Genomic DNA, 14756 nt, shown 5'->3' on the forward strand with positions numbered 1-14756 from the left:
CATGATCACATGATAGTGAGGTAATGTGGGAGGCGGGATCACGGAGATTTTCTAAGCGTTGATTGGCTCTCCAGAAAGAGCGCCGTGTTTGATTTTTATCAAAATTAAATCAAACACGCGGGATTTATTTTATATGGTTGAATAATTTTGTTTCATATTATTTATTAAACAACAATAAATAATTCCTGTTTAACACACTAATTAGTTATTTTTCAACATTATTAGTGTCATTATAGTGTCAAAATTATATTTTTGTGGTCTAATTAAAATTCCATGCTACATGAAATCTGTCATTTATTTATATTATATTATAAAGCGTTTAATTTCATAATCTTACCGGTCTATAATGACAAATGTATGTATATATTTCAGGTAAAATTATCACAGTTTACACACAGTCACTTTTGTGTAGTGTGTGTATAAATTTGTAATATAATTAATATTAAATAATAATTCTAATTTAATAATTATTAACACTTAACATTTAAATACATTTTATTCATATGTAATATTAAATAATAATTTAAAATGGCTATTTCAGGTACAATTATGTCACATGAAGAGGATAAATTGTTCAAGCACTTTTGAAATGTAATATAAAACTAATTTAATCTACACCACAACAAAGCACACTGCAATAACACTAAAATCAGATCCTGTAAGAGCCTCTGCCTCTGGCCAAGTCTTCCTTCAGTTCACCTTCACACACATATTTTTGTCCAAATAAACACGGTGCTGTCACCGCTCAGAAAGTCCTGAAGGCATCTCAAGTGCTGTTGGAGCTTGTGGGAAATGTCACTGTGAACTCTTCAATGTTCTTTGCATGATATGTTTCTACCAGACATATGCTGGTTCCTCTTCTGTCTTTGACCTTAACAGGAAACTCTAGCTTGCTTCTCTTAATGTCACCCATTTAAGGCTGTCAAAGGCTTATCTAAAAATATTAGACGTTGGCTATATATATATATATATATATATATATATATATATATATATATATATATATATATATATATATATATATATATATATATATATATATTCCATATTTCTTCCCTTAAAATAGAAACAAAAGCCCCTGGTGGCGAATATTGCTTAATTTAATAATACTATTAATGTAATTATAATTGATAATTGTCGTTATTTATCACAATTAATAAAATGCTATTATTTAATGATAAAATAATATTATATAAATTAAATAATGCAATAATATAATTCAATAATAATTAGGATTTATAAAACAAGATTATAAATATGAATTAATATTAATAATTGCTTATTGTAAGATTTTTAAGTTTATGCCACAGCATGCACCTCGATGTACTTTGGCGGTTGTCCGGTAAGTGGCAGTAAACACAGATTCAAAACTGATACTCGATCATTGTGAATCGCCAAAGAAGAAGCCGTTAGCGCAGTCGAGCTCTTCACAAGAGTTCATCAAAAATCTATCACGATATAACAGTTACCCGTATTATTTAAAGGATTTGCTCTTGACAACAGGTGATTAAGTCATTTTACTAGTTTTATAAAACCGACTACGAAAAAAGTGGCTTATAAAGCCTTTGCGTCCTGTACATCTAGCTGGCTAACATTAGCATCTTCTCATCTAACGTTCGATACTTGATTTATCCATCCATATTAATGTATTCCCACATTCCCAGTTTTTAAGAATTATGTTTTAATAATAAAAAAAAAATCATAAAGAATAACAAACGTCTTTTTAATCTAATTTCAGCTGGTCGGAATGGCATCAGACTGGATTGGCAGTCTTGTTTCAGTCCACTGTGGAGCAACACTAGGAGTGTATCAAGGAGAAGTATCTTCAGTAGATCAGACCAGCCAGACCATCTCTCTCAGACATCCCTTCCACAATGGAGTCAAGTGCACTGTTCCTGAGGTCACTTTCAGGTAAATAATAAAACCTATGCTATGCCTGACATTGTAGTGTCTGTTTTTGATCCTTTATGAAGTTCAAAGATGTTTGTAGGGTAGGCAGCCTTGTCTCAGTGGACACATTCTACATTTTTGTAGGATTTTGAAGTCCATGTGTACTTTAAAGTCCAGTTCTTAATACAGCTTTTAATACTGGATCATCAGAATTTGAATACCAAACACAATTAGTTACTGTATTAAACGAGTACACCTTTCTAATCCGTAGTGCCATGGACATTAAAGATCTCAAAATCCTTGAGATCCGTAAGAGCTTCGCTGAAGTCCCGAAGCAGAATGGTCCAGACTCCAATTCCACATTGACGCCGCATAGCGGACGCAAGGACAAGGGTGGTGGTGCCCTAGTCAACAGCGCTCCGGTGACGGTACCTAATAAAACTGAACCCAAATTGCAGGAAGGAGGGGTGTCTCCGGTGCCACACTACTCCAAGAGTTACGGTGAACGTCACATGGACATGGCTGGCCAAAGTAAAGGCTTTAGACGAAGACACAACTCCTGTGAGTCTCATCTGTCATTGGGTTTTGAAACAAATCTTTCAGATTTTAACTATATATATACAGTACAGTGCAAAAGTCTTAGGCACGTTAGTATTTTCTCCCAAAAAAAGGTTTGAGCCAATTGTTTATATCTTTTACTGTAGTGTGTCAGTAGAAAATATTAGTTTACGTTTCCAAACATTCCTTTTGCCATTAATTGTAATAATCGAGTAAGATTTTTATATGCTCCACACGGAGATCTGATCTCACCATCATCGAGTCTGTCTGTGATTACACGAAGAAACAGAAAAAAAACGGAGACAGACTAAATCCAGAAGAACTGTGGCAACGTCTCCAAGACGCTAGAAGAAATCTTCCTGCAAAGATACCTGAAAAACTATGCGCAAGTGTACCTGGACAAAAGCTGTTTTAAACGCAAAACTAATGTATTAAATAACCGTATTGATGTATAATAATAACATTTTAATAACGTATTGATATTATTGTTATTACAAAATAAAAATGGGGAATTAAATAACACAATAACAAAACAGGGATTTTACTATTGTAATATTTCATTGTAAAATATTTAGTAAAAATATTAAGCAAAATATAATATTTAATTTTACATTTATGGCTTTAAAATTACAATATTACTTTACAATATTACTATATTATATATAACTATTTCCCACTTTAAATTCTTTGTTTCTAGGGTCATCTAGTTGCAAAGGTCCAAATCAGGCCACACCGAAAAAGAACGGCCTGAAGAACGGAGGTCATATGAAAAACAAAGACGATGAATGTTTTGGAGACGGTATAGACGATGTTCTCGATGAGGACTTTGATTTTGAGGGGAACCTGGCGCTGTTCGACAAGGCTGCGGTGTTCTCGCAGATCGATTCGTCAGAACGGCGAGGCAATGGTGCGAGATCTCGAGGGACACCTGGAGAGCAAACACCATCACGATACCGGCATGACGAGAACATCCTGGAGGCCAAACCTGTCGTCTACAGACAGATCACAGTTCCACAGAATGGAACGAAAGAGTATAGCACTGGTACGAATCTGACCTCATGAACTATTAAATAATTTTGATTACTTTATCTTAATTTCTTAATTCCTATTTCTCTCAGACTCAGGGCTGGTGGTACCCAGCATCTCTTTCGAGTTGCACAAGCGTTTGTTAGCTGCAGCAGAAAGTCACGGTCTCTCTCTGGAGCGCAGGCTTGAGATGACGGGCGTTTGTGCGAGTCAGATGGCCCTCACGTTACTTGGAGGCCCGAACAGGTTTGTGGGGCTTAAACAGGAATTGCATTGTCAGAAATATCTTCAGAGAGTCTGTTTATCATTGGTCTGGTTCTTCTCGTAGACTTACTCCAAAGAATGTGCATCAACGGCCAACAGTGTCCCTGCTGTGTGGACCACATGTCCAGGGCGCTCAGGGCATCAGCTGTGGCCGTCACTTGGCCAACCATGAAGTGGAGGTCATCCTTTTCCTGCCAAATTTTGTCAAGATGTTGGAGGCCATCACCAGTGAGCTTGCACTTTTCGGGAAGACGGGAGGCAAACTGGTTTCTAATGTGAAAGGTGTGGCACTGTTGCGTCTACATTTAATAATCATGCTTGGTATAACATGTAGGTGTATTTTAGGGATGTCATTTTACATATATTCCCCTAATCGATCGTTGTTTGAATTAATGATCAATTAATCGGTTAATCTTAACCTCTTAAATCCGAGGCAGGGGCGCTCTACTAAGTTATCATGTTACTTAACAACCACTTGCTTAACAGTGGGTTTACAGTGAATATAGGGAATATGACCATCACTTAATAAGTGCTTTTAATTTGCTGACATATTAGAAGTGCTCTATTTTTATATTGTGGAAAAATAACTGCTTTACCTGAAAATGTGATCTGTAAAAAACATAGTAGCCTACATAACGGACTTGTTTCATTTATCGTTGAAAATGTCTTAACTAGCAAAATACAAGCATATTTGTTTCAGTTAGAGACCAAACTATACCAAGTATTTGTATGAAAAAGTGCTGCCGACACACGTGTAAACAGTATACACATGATTCTCATGCGCCACATTTTGGTTTGTAACTTCTCAAAACATTAGTAAACCATAGTAGATCACATAACTGTGACATAACTGTGTTTGGGCTCTTCTCGAACAAGCCCAAACACAACATAAGACAATGTAGATCACAGAGTGACATGATATGCTGCTTGGCTTAAGCTATAGGACTTCTGGGATCCGATTGCGTCGCGATCAAAATGCAGTGTTTTCCAATGTCATTTGAAAGTTCAACCAATGTAAACTGGATCTCTGGTGTGGTGGGTGTGTATAGTGGGTAGGGAAGATGTGAAGAGACCAATAGGACACTGTTTTACAGCTGGAGCACGCTGGATTGGTTTATATTGCTCAGATTGACAGGTTTTGATTTACCATGCACCATAGAATAGGAGCACACAGCTGAAACAGTGCTGATCACTCATCGTCCAGGACTTGTTTGTTAGCTCAAACGTGCTGCGTAACACGAGAATGAACCCCATTGGTTCTTGTTGAAGCTCAAACGTGCTGCGTTACACGAGAATGAACCTCATTGGTTCTTGCTGACGCTCAAACGTGCTGCGTTACACGAGAATGAACCTCATTGGTTCTTGCTGACGCTCAAACGTGCTGCGTAACATGAGAATTAACCTCATTGGTTCTTGCTGAAGCTCAAACGTGCTGCGTAACACGAGAATGAACCCCATTGGTTCTTGTTGAAGCTCAAACGTGCTGCGTTACACGAGAATGAACCTCATTGGTTCTTGCTGACGCTCAAACGTGCTGCGTTACACGAGAATGAACCTCATTGGTTCTTGCTGACGCTCAAACGTGCTGCGTTACACGAGAATGAACCTCATCGGTTCTTGCTGAAGCTCAAACGTGCTGCGTAACATGAGAATGAACCTCATTGGTTCTTGCTGACGCTCAAACGTGCTGCGTTACACGAGAATGAACCTCATTGGTTCTTGCTGAAGCTCAAACGTGCTGCGTAACACGAGAATGAACCTCATTGGTTCTTGCTGACGCTCAAACGTGCGCCGTAACACAATGAACCTCATTGGTTCTTGCTGACGCTCAAACGTGCTGCGTTACACGAGAATGAACCTCATTGGTTCTTGCTGAAGCTCAAACGTGCTGCGTAACATGAGAATGAACCTCATTGGTTCTTCCTGAAGCTCAAACGTGCTGCGTTACACGAGAATGAACCTCATTGGTTCTTGCTGAAGCTCAAACGTGCTGCGTTACACGAGAATGAACCTCATTGGTTCTTGCTGACGCTCAAACGTGCTGCGTAACATGAGAATGAACCTCATTGGTTCTTGCTGACGCTCAAACGTGCTGCGTAACACAATAATGAACCTCATTGGTTCTTGCTGAAGCTCAAACGTGCTGCGTAACACGAGAATGAACCTCATTGGTTCTTGCTGACGCTCAAACGTGCTGCGTTACACGAGAATGAACCTCATTGGTTCTTGCTGACGCTCAAACGTGCTGCGTAACACAATAATGAACCTCATTGGTTCTTGCTGAATCTCGAACGTTCTGCGTAACACGAGAATGAACCTCATTGGTTCTTGTTGAAGCTCAAACGTGCTGCGTAACACGAGAATGAACCTCATTGGTTCTTGCTGAAGCTCAAACGTGCTGCGTAACACGAGAATGAACCTCATTGGTTCTTGTTGAAGCTCAAACGTGCTGCGTAACACGAGAATGAACCTCATTGGTTCTTGTTGAAGCTCAAACGTGCTGCGTTACACGAGAATGAACCTCATTGGTTCTTGTTGAAGCTCAAACGTGCTGCGTTACACGAGAATTAACCTCATTGGTTCTTGTTGAAGCTCAAACGTGCTGCGTTACACGAGAATGAACCTCATTGGTTCTTGCTGAAGCTCAAACGTGCTGCGTTACACGAGAATGAACCTCATTGGTTCTTGCTGAAGCTCAAACGTGCTGCGTTACACGAGAATGAACCTCATTGGTTCTTGTTGAAGCTCAAACGTGCTGCGTTACACGAGAATGAACCTCATTGGTTCTTGCTGAAGCTCAAACGTGCTGCGTAACATGAGAATGAACCTCATTGGTTCTTGCTGAAGCTCAAACGTGCTGCGTAACACGAGAATGAACCTCATTGGTTCTTGTTGAAGCTCAAACGTGCTGCGTTACACGAGAATGAACCTCATTGGTTCTTGTTGAAGCTCAAACGTGCTGCGTTACACGAGAATGAACCTCATTGGTTCTTGTTGAAGCTCAAACGTGCTGCGTTACACGAGAATGAACCTCATTGGTTCTTGCTGAAGCTCAAACGTGCTGCGTTACACGAGAATGAACCTCATTGGTTCTTGCTGAAGCTTCAACGTGCTGCGTTACACGAGAATGAACCTCATTGGTTCTTGCTGAAGCTCAAACGTGCTGCGTAACACAATAATGAACCTCATTGGTTCTTGCTGAAGCTCAAACGTGCTGCGTAACACAATAATGAACCTCATTGGTTCTTGCTGACGCTCAATTGTGCTGCGTAACACAATAATGAACCTCATTGGTTCTTGCTGAAGCTCAAACGTGCTGCGTAACACAATAATGAACCTCATTGGTTCTTGCTGAAGCTCAAACGTGCTGCGTTACACGAGAATGAACCTCATTGGTTCTTGTTGAAGCTCAAACGTGCTGCGTAACACGAGAATGAACCTCATTGGTTCTTGTTGAAGCTCAAACGTGCTGCGTTACACGAGAATGAACCTCATTGGTTCTTGTTGAAGCTCAAACGTGCTGCGTAACACGAGAATGAACCTCATTGGTTCTTGCTGAAGCTCAAACGTTCTGCGTAACACAATAATGAACCTCATTGGTTCTTGCTGAAGCTCAAACGTTCTGCGTAACACAATAATGAACCTCATTGGTTCTTGCTGAAGCTCAAACGTGCGCCGTAACACAATGAACCTCATTGGTTCTTGCTGAAGCTCAAATGTTCTGCGTAACACGAGAATGAACCTCATTGGTTCTTGTTGAAGCTCAAACGTGCTGCGTAACACGAGAATGAACCTCATTGGTTCTTGCTGAAGCTCAAACGTGCTGCGTAACACAATAATGAACCTCATTGGTTCTTGCTGAAGCTCAAACGTGCTGCGTAACACAATAATGAACCTCATTGGTTCTTGCTGACGCTCAAACGTGCGCCGTAACACAATGAACCTCATTGGTTCTTGCTGACGCTCAAACGTGCTGCGTAACACGAGAATGAACCTCATTGGTTCTTGCTGAAGCTCAAACGTGCTGCGTAACACGAGAATGAACCTCATTGGTTCTTGTTGAAGCTCAAACGTTCTGCGTAACACAATAATGAACCTCATTGGTTCTTGCTGACGCTTAAACGTGCGCCGTAACACAATGAACCTCATTGGTTCTTGTTGAAGCTCAAACGTGCTGCGTTACACGAGAATGAACCTCATTGGTTCTTGCTGAAGCTCAAACGTGCTGCGTTACACGAGAATGAACCTCATTGGTTCTTGTTGAAGCTCAAACGTGCTGCGTTACACGAGAATGAACCTCATTGGTTCTTGTTGAAGCTCAAACGTGCTGCGTTACACGAGAATGAACCTCATTGGTTCTTGCTGAAGCTCAAACGTGCTGCGTTACACGAGAATGAACCTCATTGGTTCTTGTTGAAGCTCAAACGTTCTGCGTAACACAATAATGAACCTCATTGGTTCTTGCTGACGCTCAAACGTGCGCCGTAACACAATGAACCTCATTGGTTCTTGCTGACGCTCAAACGTGCTGCGTAACACGAGAATGAACCTCATTGGTTCTTGCTGAAGCTCAAACGTGCTGCGTAACACGAGAATGAACCTCATTGGTTCTTGTTGAAGCTCAAACGTTCTGCGTAACACAATAATGAACCTCATTGGTTCTTGCTGACGCTCAAACGTGCGCCGTAACACAATGAACCTCATTGGTTCTTGTTGAAGCTCAAACGTGCTGCGTTACACGAGAATGAACCTCATTGGTTCTTGCTGAAGCTCAAACGTGCTGCGTTACACGAGAATGAACCTCATTGGTTCTTGTTGAAGCTCAAACGTGCTGCGTTACACGAGAATGAACCTCATTGGTTCTTGTTGAAGCTCAAACGTGCTGCGTTACACGAGAATGAACCTCATTGGTTCTTGCTGAAGCTCAAACGTGCTGCGTTACACGAGAATGAACCTCATTGGTTCTTGCTGAAGCTCAAACGTGCTGCGTTACACGAGAATGAACCTCATTGGTTCTTGATGAAGCTCAAATGTGCTGCGTTACACGAGAATGAACCTCATTGGTTCTTGTTGAAGCTCAAACGTGCTGCGTAACACGAGAATGAACCTCATTGGTTCTTGATGAAGCTCAAACGTGCTGCGTTACACGAGAATGAACCTCATTGGTTCTTGCTGAAGCTCAAACGTGCTGCGTAACACAATAATGAACCTCATTGGTTCTTGCTGAAGCTCAAACGTGCTGCGTTACACGAGAATGAACCTTATTGGTTCTTGCTGAAGCTCAAACGTGCTGCGTAACATGAGAATGAACCTCATTGGTTCTTGCTGAAGCTCAAACGTGCTGCGTAACACAATAATGAACCTCATTGGTTCTTGCTGAAGCTCAAACGTCCTGCGTAACACGAGAATGAACCTCATTGGTTCTTGCTGAAGCTCAAACGTGCTGCGTAACATGAGAATGAACCTCATTGGTTCTTGTTGAAGCTCAAACGTGCTGCGTTACACGAGAATGAACCTCATTGGTTCTTACTGAAGCTCAAACGTGCTGCATAACACGAGAATGAACCTCATTGGTTCTTGATGAAGCTCAAACGTGCTGCGTAACACGAGAATGAACCTCATTGGTTCTTGTTGAAGCTCAAACGTGCTGCGTAACACGAGAATGAACCTCATTGGTTTTTGTTGAAGCTCAAACGTGCTGCGTAACACGAGAATGAACCTCATTGGTTCTTGCTGAAGCTCAAACGTGCTGCGTAACACGAGAATGAACCTCATTGGTTCTTGTTGAAGCTCAAACGTGCTGCGTAACACGAGAATGAACCTCATTGGTTCTTGTTGAAGCTCAAACGTGCTGCGTAACACGAGAATGAACCTCATTGGTTCTTGTTGAAGCTCAAACGTGCTGCGTAACACGAGAATGAACCTCATTGGTTCTTGCTGAAGCTCAAACGTGCTGCGTAACACGAGAATGAACCTCATTGGTTCTTGATGAAGCTCAAACGTGCTGCATAACACGAGAATGAACCTTATTTGTTCTCGCACGTCAAGTGAACATGCTTGAGCTTCCGTTTACCTGTCTGAGTTGATGAATGTTTATATGTGAATAAAAGCCTAAATTCAATCTAAATTCAGTTCAAACATAGCAAGCGTGTCGAGCTCACATCCCTTTCTCACAGACTTTGCAGGAAAGTTTGTATTTCGGTCGGATATGTCAATAGCAAAGCAAGTAAAATGATGTGTGCATATTACTAATGTTATTTGGCTGTAAAGAGAGAGTACACTTCCGTTGCATGCGCTTGATTGCTGATTTCTCACTCGGCACGTGTCAGTTGGATTAAAACTAAATCGTATATTATAGCGTCTACTGAATTCAATGATGATACCGCTGAGAGACTAAGACAGGGACTCATGCACTTGTGACGCATAAATACAACATCGATGAGGCTTTTACTCTTTTACTAGCAATTCTTTATTGCTGGCTGATGTTTCTTGATGGTACAAAGTTTAGTGGTCAACAAAGAATACATCGCCCCTGCTCACCCCCTCTCACCTGACTTAATCAGTGAACAGGTGACTAATATTCACATTTCTACGTAATCCCGTGACCCCCCACCATGATCACGTGACAATTAAAAACATTAACTCTTTCATGTCTACTACATATATGTAGCCTAAGTAAAAACATAAACTGTACATGTTTTATATAACCATATATGTATAATATGTGGTTCCCTAAACAGGAAAACATTATCTGCACTGGAGTGGCTCAAAATGTGTGCCTTATGAAAAATGAAATACGATTGAACAATAGAATGAATAGTGAACAGAACGGTAACAGCAGCTCATACAATACATTTTAACAGGCATAATTAAGCATAAAAATAACTCAAGGAAACATCTATTTGCTAAACAAATTAAGCCAACTAATATGATTCATATTCTTTTGGTTTCTCCAATATTTAAAAATATATATATTTAAATTATTTAAATATAATAATTATTTATTTTAAATATTATATTCAAATTATATACAAAAAAATTATGAATGCAATGAAAATGGAGGTATTGGTACTCAGTACCAAAAATGAAATCATCGTTTCGGACTCATTCTGGAAAAAGTGGTATCGTTGCATCCATACAAAATAGTATAGAATTGAAGTAGTCTATTTAATGGTTATCAGCTATACAATGGAAATAATATTTAGCTTAATGTATTATCCAGACTTTTAATATTGGGTATCCCTAATCATATTTAAGAATATGAGCAACATTAAAGAGCAGCATTGGGCTTTATCAATTAAATCAAGAGGCCCAAAACCCTCCCCTCATTTATACTAGATCTGAGCATTTGTGATTGGATCACCAGTTGTTGTTTTTTTAACTCAAAGATCTGTCAAGTCAAAGTCAAACTTTTATTAAGTCTCTTTCCATCAACACACATTTGGTGCATGAAACCTTTAGCATGGTTTCTGTATCTCACATACGTTCCTAACACACCCACCTGAATGCTTTGTTTAGATGGGCTTGGAGGTCTTGGAAACTTCCATACTGAATTGCAAAAACACGTTTACTTTGCATCCACCCACCCTCCTTACATAATATACCAGAACACCTATGAAAGTCAATGAAGATGTTATTTAGATATGACTTTGTGTTAAGAGTTAAACTACATTAGTAACCTTTGGTCTAATCATCCACTCATTTAAAACAAATGTCATTTCGCCCTCAGACTTGCCTGAGACGCCAGTTGACCTGGTCATTAACTGCCTGGACTCGCACGAAAACGGATTCTTGAGGGACCAGCCCTGGTACAAGGCCGCCGCCGACTGGGCCAACCAGAACAGAGCCCCCGTCCTGAGCATCGACCCTCCAGTAAGTGGACAGGCACATGCCGTAGAAGCCAAATGGTCACTTTTTCTGGGCCTCCCACTTCCTCTGTCCGAGGGCGCCGGCCGAGTCTACCTATGTGACATCGGCATTCCCCGACAGGTATTCCAAGAAGTGGGGATCAAATACCACTCCCCCTTTGGATGTAAATTCGTCATCCCGCTGCACTCCGAATAAGCCATTGGCCTTCACGGTCAAGGCTCACTGAACCTGCCTTAAAGATTTTAAGAATGAACAGATGTCGGTTTGAATGTTGCAGCAGAACTGGAACTTCTCAGTCTCTTTTTTTCTCAAATTCTTCTCTACTTCTGTGATGATTCCCATCAAAGGGAAGTGATGGAAAACGATACCAGCTCTTATGACAAACCTGATATGCTAAAAGTGGAACCAATATCAGTATACTCACCACCGTCTGCTTCATATTCTTACAATAATCTTCCACACGGCCGCTTTAATATGCAAGGCGGATCTTTTTAGATGAAACAACTTTCATAACCCATTAATAAATTATGCAGATATTCCACAAAAAACATCAAAACTGGCTCAAACTTAATGCAACTTAATTGGTCTTATGGCATGTTTGAATCTTATTTTGTTACTTTCAGCATCTCGAATAGAAGAATTTGCTTTTAGTTTACAGTCGGATGTGCTGATTTCGACCGACTTTCATATTTTTTCATAGAAAAATGTGCATTAGATGAGGGTTTTGCCTTTTTTCTCCCTTTTTTTTCTTTTTGTGCCAGATTGATTAAAGTCAGTGTTAAGGCACTGAGATTGAGGCAGTTTATTGCTTGCAAAAATCTCGTTTCAAAGCGTTATTTGCTTTGTTGACCAAGCCCAGTGTGCTGTAAATATGTCAGATTGACTGGGTTCTTATCAGTGATAAAATGTTGCACACTTGAATGGTAAGGTAAGTGTACTAAAAAAACTGTTTGTCAAATTGGTTGACTTTGGACCATTACTGACCATTTTAAGCAGTCATTGGCCAATACCACCAATTTTCTTATGCTTATATTCATTGCTGTGCTTTACCTCATTTCCTTTTTGTTTCCGTTCGTAGTGCTAAAAAAAAGCAGCTCATTAGATCCTGTTTTAAATGGGTTTCAGATGGAGTCGGTATTGCTTGTTTGGTTATATCAAACAAGGGTCTTTTATTAAGAGAGATGCTCCATGTGTTGCAATAAACCTGCTTGCTGAAATCGATTTGTGATTCTATTATAGGTTATATTATTGTGTGCACAAACCCATTACAGAGCAGAAAGTCAGTGTGTGTTGCTCACTCAGTACTTTTGGGTAATGAATTATGAGTTTTTCAAAAGCACTGATAAAGACAAAGAGATTTTTGTTTGTACCTGCAGATTACCGTATGCCTTCAATGTTATAATAAGAGGCACTTACTATTCAGGATCCATATGCAACAATAATGAACTTAAAATTGTTTCACAGGTGACGCCAGTAATAACGTACTGCTTTCATAAGACTTATTTTTTACTGGGTTTTTTTCTTTCTCCGTTTAAGCTTTATTGTGATGTCTTCTGAATTTGAATATTTTGTTTCTTCCTTCTCCCACATTTAATTTAGAGGATTTCTTTCTTCTTTTATCTTTGTTTTCTGTTCATAAGCCACATTCATGGTTTAGGCATAATGGTCATTGTTCCTTTTTCTTTTCTTTCTTTTTTTTGGTGAAGCTACCGGTATGTACAATCTAGGGGTGAAATCTCTAAAGTTGAACACTCCAGATGTCTAATTTTCTTGTCATAAGTGTTTAGATAAACTAGAAACCATCAGACCTTACTCATCATCAGCTATTCTCAGTCCTGAGAAAAAAAATTAAATGTGAATTTTGGCTTTCCTATTAGCTTTTTCTGTTGATGTTTGTGTCTGTAAGGTCATTGGTGCGGCCTCTGATGGCTGTTGGAGAGCCATTGGGCTCATTGAAAGTAGCTTTTGAGCTTAAAAGCAAAAACTGAATGAAAAAAGGCAATTGTTGAAAGCATTAATAAGTTAATGATGCTAAAGAGATTGCACTGTCCATGTTTTGAGAACACAGGAAAGGATTATCTTAAATCTTATAGTGGATGAATGCAGATAGGAGAACATATGTCTAATTATACAGCAGTTACTGAGCAAATCCAGCACAACAAGCTTAAAAATGGTGGCAAAAATCATTTGCTGGTCTTTACGACGTTACTTGAGCTTAAAAATTGTTACTGCTGTACAGGTTTTTTTTTCGTTGTAATATTCAATTGAATATTTGATGCCTTAGATGTATGTTAAAATGCAGTTTGATATATATCATTCCTCTGTAGGAGTTTGCTTCTAAAAACTGTGACCAAATTCTGTTGAGCAATTTAAAAGATTTTTGAAAACGTTTTGTTATCTGGTGATGCTCATTTGTGTGGCTCCCCCACATTTGTCACAATGACATCATTGAATACGTTTCTGAAGGTTCCGAGAGGTTTTGTTCAGTATCAAAAGTTGAAAGCTACTTTCCATTCTTTTTTCCATTCTTATGCCTTTTTCTTTACAAAAGTATGAGATCAAGGTTGTTAGCATTGCATAATTTTATCATTTATCTCTGCACCTGTTGTATAAGGCAACACAACTCGGTAAACTGGTTTAGACAAAAACATCATTACCATTAATTGTGAGTTAGTGACTCTGTTCCGCATAATTCTGATATCACTGGAAACCTTGCTTAATACTGTCAACTTTTGAAGTTTAAGGACTGAATAAATAAAGAGAATGGAAAAAAAAACGCTTTGTGGCTCTCGTTGTATTATTTGCAATTGTTTTAATCTCTTTCCACCTTACAAAACACCATGAAAATTACAATACGACCTACTTACTTGGGTAAAATATCACATGTGAATGTTTTAATGGCTGCAATTCTCTTTAAAAGCGCGTGCTGTCGCTCCTGTCTCCGAATGCGAAAATACGAATCCTACCACGGAAAGGGCCTAGATTATGAATATTAATTAGGTCATGCTGACGCTACTTGGTAACCTTCCTGCAGCGTCCAGTTATGCAACCTCGTTAATATTAACGATTATCATAGTACCGGTCGTTAATTCGCTAGCGGGCTACCAACGTCTGCCTTTCAGCCAATCACGTCTCGTCACGTGATTAAT

General features: G+C 39.4%; 1 protein-coding gene across 1 annotated transcript; it reads left to right on the forward strand.

The window, feature by feature from the left end:
* The first annotated feature begins 1364 nt into the window (after positions 1-1364).
* edc3 (enhancer of mRNA decapping 3 homolog (S. cerevisiae)) lies at positions 1365-12155 on the forward strand. The gene is made up of 7 exons (XM_056270966.1): positions 1365-1503; positions 1739-1911; positions 2162-2451; positions 3146-3490; positions 3567-3720; positions 3803-4020; positions 11468-12155. The coding sequence occupies exons 2-7, from the start codon at positions 1748-1750 to the stop codon at positions 11800-11802; spliced, it is 1506 nt and encodes a 501-aa protein (XP_056126941.1). The 5' UTR covers positions 1365-1503; positions 1739-1747; the 3' UTR covers positions 11803-12155.
* The last annotated feature ends 2601 nt before the right edge of the window (positions 12156-14756 follow it).

This window comes from Rhinichthys klamathensis, unplaced genomic scaffold (genome assembly GCF_029890125.1).
Source record: "Rhinichthys klamathensis goyatoka isolate OS25496 unplaced genomic scaffold, OSU_Roscu_1.1 h1tg000310l_1, whole genome shotgun sequence".
Classification (NCBI taxonomy): domain Eukaryota; kingdom Metazoa; phylum Chordata; class Actinopteri; order Cypriniformes; family Leuciscidae; genus Rhinichthys; species Rhinichthys klamathensis.